This window comes from Anser anser, assembly GCF_964211835.1.
Source record: "Anser anser genome assembly, chromosome: 14".
Lineage (NCBI taxonomy): Eukaryota > Metazoa > Chordata > Aves > Anseriformes > Anatidae > Anser > Anser anser.
Window position 1 is genome coordinate 3,254,935 of NC_139735.1, and position 9,932 is coordinate 3,264,866.

Consider the following 9,932-nt stretch of genomic DNA (forward strand, 5'->3'; position numbering starts at 1 on the left):
CTCTTCATTTATAAATGGAAGCTATGCGCTCGCATAGTTTATCACGTAAAACTTGCATTTTGGGTATGTTATTGCTCGGATGTTGAAAGTCATCCTTGCATCTACCAGCCTACCCAAAGTCTGTTTCTTACTCTGACTGTATTTTGCTATAATAACCCTGTAATTTTTTAAAAAACCATAAATGTTGGAGATTACTTCATTACTTTATGTACACTAGACTAATGGCTGAAGATATCAGTGTTTGTGGCAATTAACTTTTAATTAGGGTCCCTAAGTTTTACAGAGCAAACAGTTATAAACAAGAATCAGATGAACCCTCTTGGAGTGGATCGCTTGTTTTCATCTTGGAAGAAATTCTGTATTGAACTTTGTTAGTTTATTCCCTCGCAGTGGGAAAAGCCTGCTGTATTGTAAGGGCAATACAGGACAGATGAACACACAAGCTACCTATGATGTGTCATTTTTACCTACCGTTGAAAAACAAGGACACTGAAGATGAACTGCAAAAACAGGCAGGAGTGGCTCTGGTACTTAGATCTCAGCAAGACAACTCTACCACTGCAAATGTATTCTATTTTTCTAGTTGAGGACTTTTTTTAAACTTATTTCTGTATTTGACACATTAGTGTTCGGCCAACATTGTTACCATCCATTTTACTTTGCTTTCATTATTGTTTTAATTTAATATATTTGAGTCTAAGTCCACATAGATTGTTTTGCAATAACTAGAATGATTCACTTTTATTTAGATTTAATTTCTTAACAGAATTTAATCAAAGATGCAAAGTGGCTATTAAGTAAGGGACCATTAAATGTGATTTTAAGCTTCTGTTTACTATTATGGATGTAATCCTTACAGTAAATTTAATTTTGTAAAGTAGTGTATAATATTGTAATATTAAATCTTTGCTTTCTGAACTAGGACATTTGATCTTCAGTATGAAGTTATAAATCTTCCCCATTTTGAATTTGAGACAGGATTTACTTGTCCTCCTTTTTACAGTTTGTAATTTTCACTGTTTTATTCCTGTAAAAAGTCATTTGTAACACATGCAAATGCTTATTTTATCTGTGCTAATTTATCAGATTTGGCTACTCAATAAAATTAATTGAAAGAACTCATGCAAGTCCATCAGTCCTTTCTTATAAATAAAAATAAAATACTGTATTTGATCAATCAAGATAAATAGCATGTATTAGCAAGAGATATATTATACTTTTAGCTAAAACTTTAACATTAGTGATACAAACTGAGAGGGAACTTTTAGGAAAATTAGTTTCAGTTGAACAAAACTTTCCTTCTGTCATTGGCCTCTTTTTGTCCTCCCAGAGCATCTCTGTCAGTCAGCATTATTGTTTAGTACTATCTTGGGGTTTGTTATTCCAGTAAGCCCACATCTGTACCGTACTCCAGCATATTTGTACCCTGCCATCTGGCTGGAAGTTGGTCTCAAGCCAGTGACATTGATGGTTGGAATTTAGCCTGCCTTCAGCAGTGTTCCCAAGATGGTGATTAATTTTATTATAGGTAATCTTAAATCTTCATTTAATGTCCTCTTTCAACACCTTTTTGTAAGAGTCATTCCATCTTATGCTTGCCAATTTTTTTTATGAGCTCTCATCACTGCTTCTGGTTCATCATATATAAGGTAATGCATGAGCCTGGTTCTTTGACTTCTGTACTTAAATTTTTGAATACAGAATTCTATCATTCTCTAAATCACTTAGTATCTTAGATATATTACTGATTGGACTTGTCAGCACTACATTTTCCCCGATGAATGTAACAGCCTGTTCTGCTGCTGAATTCAATGCTCCAGCTGTGGCTCAGTGTCCAACTCCCAACTGCTGGTCTTTGGAAGTGCAAGTACAGCATCTTGAAGATGAGTCCTGCTTCTGGTTGGAGTCCCTGTGTTACAGTCCCTGTGAGTTAAGGAGTGTAAATCTTTCAGTGAGTGTCAAGGACGGTGAAGGTAATTAGTTGTACTGATAGAAAGAATCCATGCTACTGCCTTCATTGGGTTTGGCTTTCAGGTACTTCTGACAATGCTATGCATGCTTACTATTTGAATGTTCAGCTAAGAGGGAAGATACTGTGGCCCAGTTTTATCACTTTGTCACACAAGTAGATGTGTGATGGACTTCTTTATTGTACGTAAATATAACAATTGTACCTGGCTAGAAAGATCTGAAGATGCTCCCTGTTTTATGGTAATTCTGGAATCCTAGAGAGATCCACGTTGCCTTGTGTTTGTGCTTTGTGTATTTGATCCCTTCAGCTGCTTATTGTGTTAACAGTGCGGTATTCCCAGATACATCCACTGGGAATATGATTTGAGGAGCTTCCTGTGATCTTTAACAGTCTCCTACATGGGATTTTCCTACTTTGTGTATTCCTTTCATGTAAATGTGAACACTTGTTTCCTGGCACTACAATAAAGGGTGTATTCTTTTTTCTTGTTTAGTGTGCACAGAAATTCTAAATTCAGATACACAGCACTACTAGAGGCTTTTTCAATAGAAAACCTTGGAAAAAAAAAATAGCACTGAGCTACACCTAAATGCACAAAGCTGTTCTATGTGAGGAATGCTGGAGATCTAGGGTGAAAGGCCGGCTTTGATATTCTGGTTTAAAACATTGTGCTGAAAGTCTCACAGCAGTCTTAAAATTGGTGTCATGCTTCTCCGACCTCAGCTTAGTGAATGATGTTCTGCTTTTGAACAAGGATGAAGGTAACTTAGTTCTTTTGCTTCCTGAGTGTTAGGTGACTACTTCTGTGGTTAGAGGCACTTATGTTCATTTATACAGCAAATGCTTTTATCTCTTTACGACGAGGAACGTTTCACGCATGTTTCTATATTGTATCGCTGAGCAGATATTCCTCACGGAATGCAAAATGGCTTTGCCAGCTCGCCTAAAACCAGGGCGTGAGGCAAATTCGGGGCGGGGGCCTGCCCCTGTCCGCCCCGTGAGGCCGCCTAAGGCTGCTGTGAGGCGCGGCCCCCTCAGGCCTCCCGCAGCCATCGCTGCTCTCTCCCCTCCCGCCTGCCTCCCGCCGCGACGCCATTTCCGAGGCGGGGGCCGCCATCTTCGCTGCGGGCACGGCGCCCGGCACGGCGAGCGCCGGGCTCGTCGCCGTTCCCCCTTGCCCTTTCCCGACATGGCGGCGCCGGCTTCGGCACCTGGAAGCGGGCGCGGCGCCGGCGCCTGCGCGCTGAGGCGGGGCGGCCCCATTGTGCGGCGCTGAGGGGATGGAGGAGGACGGCGGCGGGGCGGCGGCGGCGCCCACCCCGGGGGCCCCCGCGGGGCTCTCGGCCTCGCAGCGCCGGGCCGAGCTGCGGCGGAGGAAGCTCCTGATGAACTCGGAGGAGCGTATCAACCGCATCATGGGCTTCCACCGGCCCGCCGCGGCCAAGGGTGAGCCGGGCGGCGGCGGCGCCGCCGCCTGAGGGGGGATCCGGGCGCCGTTGGGCCGGGCTGCGCTGAGGGGAGCGCGGAGCCCCCGCTCCTCCCGGGGGAAACGCGGGTTTCGCCCCGAATTCGCAGGGATCGGGCCCGCCGGCCTCTGGGTTTTCTTACCTAGCGAGCTGTCAGTGCCCTGCAGGGAGGTTTCCTGAGCTGAAGCAGGGATGAAATGCGCCCATGTTTTCAGTCCGTCACTGCAAGGTCTCGTGGTAGTGTCTTCATATAGCAAAGTTTTCTGGCATTTGGGTAACAATCGGTCACTTGGTGTTTGTGGCGGGCATGCAGTTGTCTTGCAGATTCACGGCCAGGTAATTTGTAAGCACATGTAGGTACTTTAAGGAAGCTGACTGTCACACTTCCCATCTTTCAATTTACGAAGGTGGCCGTAAGCCATGAATCGAGCTGCTTTAGTACTGAAAAATACTCTTTAAGTGTCGGTTCACCCTCTGTAGCAGGACCAGAAAGGTTCTGCATGCCTCTTGACTTGGTTTGTGTTTGCTGTCATCACCGCTGTCGCTGTAACATCTTTTCAGGTTTAATACAGAGCAAGTTTTTGCTACTTTGCTTTTGACAGGAGAGAAAAACAAGCCAAAGTATACTTCTATTGCTTGCTCATTTGTCAGTCTTCAGTGCTCTTTCTGTGCGATTCGCTGTCTTTGAATCTATATTTTTGCGTTGCGCCATGTATTTGGAATAATGTCTTTCCTCACGTGCACACAGTGTTGTTGCTTAGGAAAGCCCACGCCTTCCTTTTTCTGCTGACTGACAGCTACAACTTCTGGCTGGCGTTGCATGGCCATCGGTCTAGCATCAGCTCCCAGAAGCGCCCTACAATGCAGAGCGTGTGATACACGTGGGGTTCTCTGCAGGCTGGAGGGCGCTGAGTCCAGCTGTGCAAAAGCATAACTTTGGTGAAGCTGATGGGTTCTCGGTCAGGCCCCTGCTGTGCTCTTCCTCTTTCGTCATGATCTATGGTGTAATACAAGTCAGAGCATAAATCTGTTCTGAACAGGTCATTCTCATCTGAGTCCATTTCTATATAAAACAGGCTTACTGGTATTCAGATAATTCATATGGGTTTATGATTAATAATTAACACATTTAATAATCATGAATCTGTGTTTCCACTTCAGAAGTGGAGACCTCAGCCCTGGACCTTGATCCAGTATGGCTGAACTGTTTTCTAAGTACTCAGTGTGCATAACTCCGTATTTTTGTTTCTCTTCCTTAGATGATGACAGTCACGGAGAATCAAAACTTCAACACGAACAAGATAAATCAAATTCCCTTCCTGTTCCTTCGGTTTCAAAACGAATTGTGCTCGGTGATTCTGTCTGTAATATGGCCGGAACAGCTGACCACGCAGGCAGCATGGTAGACCTCAAAGGGGATAAGGACTTGTTCAGTAAAACCCCAGAGCTCCTCAATGAGGGCACAAGTGAGCTCCGTCACCGTAACAGGGGGGAATTGCCATCTGAAGCTGCACCACGGCCACCTAGACATGGATTAGAACAATACTTATCCAGATTTGATGAAGCTCTGAAGCTGAGGAACCAGCTGATGAGTGAGAAGCCGAGCCAAGAGAATGGGAATGCAGTGGAGGAGTTTGACTCTTTCCGCATTTTTAGATTAGTGGGATGTGCGCTGCTTGCCATTGCGGTCAGGGCTTTTGTGTGCAAGTACTTGGTGAGTTCAGGGAAGCAAACAATCTCCTGTTCTGTTTTGCAACTTTACTGTAAACCTAGGACCCCACTTGTGAAATACTGTTTATCTAGGGCCAAGTGAGTTGTGAACTTCAGGCACTCTACATTTCAAACAACTGTATAAAATTTTAAAAATCAACACTTTGAGATGATAACTATGGCAAAATCTGTGTTATCTAGCACAGCTACTAGGTAAAAGCTGAGAGTTGCACGCATTTGGTCCATAGTGTTTGAGGAGCAGAAACACTGTAATAGTTGCTGCTTCAGTCCCCGGCAAGTTTGAGACAACTGCTCTGCTAGTTTGGAATTTACAAAGGAATAATAGAGTAAAAACTACAACAGTTGTAGCATGATAAGTATATCCTACTCATTTATCAACCTTTTGAGAAAAATAGTTCTTAAATAGTCCAGATACCTGCCTGTACATCCTACAGAAGTATGTGGCTGGTACAGCCTGCCACCTTCTGGATCACTGGGCTCATTTTTACACAGGGCTCTGTGGTTGTGCAATTTCAAGTTTTTAGGCCCAAAGCAAATAAGGTAGAACCATATTTTTGACTTTGCTGTTTAGATGTTTAGTATTCAAGAATAGTGCTGTTATTTTCCACAAGACACTTTACCTATCTAATTTTCATTTATGATTTGAGAAGCATTAAATTCCTGTTTTTTAGCTGTTACTTCTGACTAAGATAATCTTCATGTATTCTTTTCTGTTCCTTCAGTCAATATTTGCACCATTTCTTACTCTACAACTTGCTTACATGGGACTGTCCAAGTACTTTCCAAAGGTAAAATAATTTTTCAAAATCAGATTAATTACAAATGTTTTCGATTTAAACTTGTGCTTAGATTGTGTTGTTTTAGGACCAATGCATGTGATATATTCTGTTGTTTTAAACTGTAGAATTAAGAGTTGTCAAATGCTGATAGCTTAGCATCTGCATTTTAAAAAGAATACTAGATTAATTGTAGAAAATCAGAGTAAAGCAGTGGTTGTTCTTTTGAAGTTTTGTATATCATTGAAAACTGAACTACATAGTAGTCATTCTAGGCTGGTGTGTGTGAAAACAAAAAGGGAATTAGCCTTAGATTTGCACTAGCTCATTTGCTAGTTCTTTTTGGTTTCACTCCTGCTGGTTTTACAATCAGCTTTTCAGTTTCAGAATTTAAAGTGATTCCTTTCCACAATTTGCTTTTTCTTGGTTATACTGAGATGACCTTAATCAGCTTGCTCTCCTGAATTTTTCTTTCATGAAACCTAGAAGGATTCTCGAATGCTTAATTTAGATTGGATTAAATTAAGGTGTCCAGCAAGTATCATCAAATTACCAAAATTTTCAACCACTATGTTTTTTGGGATGTCAGGCTTCCTTGCATCCTCAGGATCTCTCACGTTAGGGACAGAAGAATGGCTTTCAAAAGGCCTTTGGGGCATTTCTGAGTTTGGAGGATAAAATTGCCAAAGGGAGTAATACTAAAATAGAAAGGAGCAGTTGCTTTTCAATCCTCAATCATTTTTTTCTGCGTTGGAAAGTAACGGCGTCTTTTGCCAAGTAGTGTGATGGGATTAATCCTGTTCTGCCAGCGAAGGCGCCTGGCTTGGATTCTTACACGCAGGTTGCCCTTGTCTGGGACTCTTCCCACACATGCAGAAGTTACTTCACAGCCCGCTTGGAGTGCCAGTGCGAAGCAGGCATAACAGCTGTGATGAATTTTATCTGCTGTTAATCAGCCTCTCACTCAGCCCCATCGGATCCACCACAGCATGAATCTGTAGCTAGGATAAGTAAGGTGGTGTGAATCCTGCAGCATGTCTAGAGAGAATCAGGCCAACGTGCTGTTCTTACCGATGGATTTGGAATGTTCCTGGCTGCGTGTGAAACTGGCACATTTGTGGTATGTAAAACAGAGCTGGATTATAACCGAAGATCTAACATACTCCTGTTTGTCTTTTAGAGTGAGAAGAAGGTGAAAACGACGGTATTAACTGCTGCTCTTTTACTGTCTGGAATCCCTGCAGAAGTGATCAGTCGCTCCATGGACACCTACAGCAAAATGGGAGATGTTTTCACAGACCTTTGTGTCTATTTCTTTACTTTTATCTTTTGCCATGAACTTGCTCTGTTCTTTGGTTCTGAAGTACCATGATGGCTGTAGAATTCAATGCAGTAGTTACACTAAATCTTTCCAGTCTGTATTTCTTTAATGTCTGTGCAGACAGGTTTAAACCTTAATTAAAATTCTTACCTGTTGGAATGCTTGAAAGGAGCCTTAAATCCAATAATTTTGGGAATAGAACAGCAGGGTCCCAGGCTGCCAGTTGTATTAGTTTGGTTTATTTAAATACTGCGTGTGCCCACTACAAATGTGAATAGGATACAAGTGTCAGTGGATGATTTCTTTTGTTCAGGAAGATGATACCCTTCCCACCCTCCTTCATAAACATTTACAAAGCTGCCTTTGTTCTTTCTGGTGAGAACAAAGAGAACAGAATTCCTTTCAGCAGAACAATTTATATGTATCTAGAATGTAGCTAACAAGATCTGCTCATTTTGTGTTGATCCTATTTTTAAGAAAGCTCTAAATGAAAATGCCCTGTATTCTATTGTTCAAATTAAGATTGTCGAACCGAGTAGCTGCTCCTGGAGAATGTTGGCAAAACATGCCACTGTTGTCCTAAGCCTTGCCTTATATACATTGTTGTGATTGTTGTTTATTTCATTTGATGGTTATTGTGCGAAACAGCTAAGCAAAAAAAAAAAGAAAAAAAAAGCCCAATGTCCTGTTGCTTACAAATGTCATTAATCAAAAAGTAGGAAGGAACAAAATTGTTAATCACATCTGTTTGTGAGTTTCCAGCAGCCTCATCCTAGCGTAGCTCGTAAATGTGCTTCTTTCTGATGCCTTTGATGCCTTTTTTTTTTTTTTTTTTTTTAACTACAGTTCACCTCCTAAGGGGAAAGTTATGCAACCAACCTGCAATACAAAACATTTGCTCTGTTATATGGAAAACTATTTTTCTTTCAGGACTGCATAAGACAATGTTGAATATGGCATTTCTACATTTTTTCCTCTGTTTATTACCAGACAGTTGCATGTGAACAGGATCACAGTTGCCTAGGTGTTCTGCTACTGCTGCATAATAGTACTACAACCAAATTGCATAAATGTGGTCTTTGGTTCAGCTGAGCTGTTCATGTTAACTGAGTTGCTGACTTCTGTTCTGTGGTTTTGAAATTGCCCCAGTGAAATCTCGGTAGCTATTCCTGTTTAAATCCTACATACTACAAGTGATGATGAAATAAGTAGTGTGTTGTTTTGAACTGACTCCCACATAAAGATCCATGTATGAAGAGAGAATAGCGTGTTTTTTTCTATGGATATCCAACCACATAGCCAAAAAGAAGACAAATACAAGTGAATCCTGTCACTGGGCAAAGCAGCAAACTAGTAAACGTTTTTATTTTCAATCTCATAAGAATTTTGTACAGTGAGAGGAGGGAGGTATCATTCCAAATAGTCAGCCCTAAATGCTGATAATCTGTGAAAGTTTCTGTTGAAGCTAAACTTATTTTCACATTGTAGTTTTCTGTGTAGAATCTAGACGTTCAGGTAATGTAGGCTAATGCCCCATTTTAGATCAGAGAAACACCTAGTTACCTTGGTATTTGACTGCAGCATTTTTTTTAGGGAGCAGAAGTGCTTGATTATGCTTCTGTAAAGTATATATGGTCCTGCTTTTGGCATAATCTTTCCTGTTACAGCTTCCTGCTATAATTTTATCACTGCATTTCCGACTCCTGAGTTAGGTATGTTTATGCCATGAAAGCAAGAAGCTTATGTTTGGATTTGACATTTTTTTATTTTTTTACTGATTATTTTATAGAGAATGTTTTATTACAGGTGTCCAGGGTTGGGCTGTAAAAGATTCTGATTTAGGTCTGTTAGTACAAATGTAAATACATTTAAAGCTTCTGAATTAGACAAGAAAAGAATTTCAGCAAATTGAAATAGCTGATATTCTAATTAAGGTTAAAATATGTAAATAATGAGTTTGCTCAAAAGTTACCATTGTTCTGACCCTCCGTTTATATGCCCAAGTGTAGTACAAACAAATTGCAAAAAATACCGTCTACTACCGTCTGCAAAAAAGCAATACATTTTTAATCCTGGGCATAGAAAAATTAATCCAAATCACCTAGATAATAATAAAAAAAAAAGGTGATGCACCCATTGTGTTTTCACGCAACCCCTTATGCAGTCCTTTCATGCAAAGGAAAACCAAGCAGGTTGCTTTCTCAAGTGGTGAAAGAAATCATGCCAGGAGAGCTCATCTGGAACTCGGTCTGTAAGCACTTGTTTTTACCTGATGAACTTCAAAATGGGACTGGGAAGCAGCCGTCCTGCCTGCTAAGGAAGGGGAAGAGAGCCCGGATGGGACTTTTGCTGAATGACTTCATCCTTGGAGAAGAGCCGAACCTCCTTCATTCCATTTTAACTTATCTTCCTCTGTGTACGTTATTTAATGTATATTGCTGAACTTATTGTTTTCTATTAAAATTATATTTGTTACCCCCTTCCGTGATGGTCTGACTTTGTCATCCTGCCGCTGCCTGTTGCAGAAGTCACGGATTATCGAGTGCCTTGGGGCGGCGAGGGAGATTTTTGTGTGCCGGTGGCTGGGCCTTGTGGCTGGGCACCTGGACGTGGAGCAGCCGCTCGGGAGGAACCGCAGCGGGGTGCAGACCCACGGGCATGAAGTG

General features: G+C 41.6%; 1 protein-coding gene across 1 annotated transcript; it reads left to right on the forward strand.

The window, feature by feature from the left end:
* Window positions 1-2,579: 2,579 nt before the first annotated feature.
* On the forward strand, window positions 2,580-9,748 carry CAMLG (calcium modulating ligand). The gene is made up of 4 exons (XM_083798925.1): window positions 2,580-3,418; window positions 4,698-5,152; window positions 5,892-5,957; window positions 7,126-9,748. The coding sequence occupies exons 1-4, from the start codon at window positions 3,253-3,255 to the stop codon at window positions 7,315-7,317; spliced, it is 879 nt and encodes a 292-aa protein (XP_083655051.1). The 5' UTR covers window positions 2,580-3,252; the 3' UTR covers window positions 7,318-9,748.
* The last annotated feature ends 184 nt before the right edge of the window (window positions 9,749-9,932 follow it).

Bases quoted from the DNA above. Each gene is read 5' to 3' on its own strand.
- CAMLG (XM_083798925.1), top strand. From the start codon at position 3,253: ATGGAGGAGGACGGCGGCGGGGCGGCGGCGGCGCCCACCCCGGGGGCC. The intron at 3,419-4,697 runs GTGAGCCGGGCG...TCTCTTCCTTAG, and splicing joins CCGGCCCGCCGCGGCCAAGG to ATGATGACAGTCACGGAGAA. The intron at 5,958-7,125 runs GTAAAATAATTT...TTTGTCTTTTAG, and splicing joins TGTCCAAGTACTTTCCAAAG to AGTGAGAAGAAGGTGAAAAC.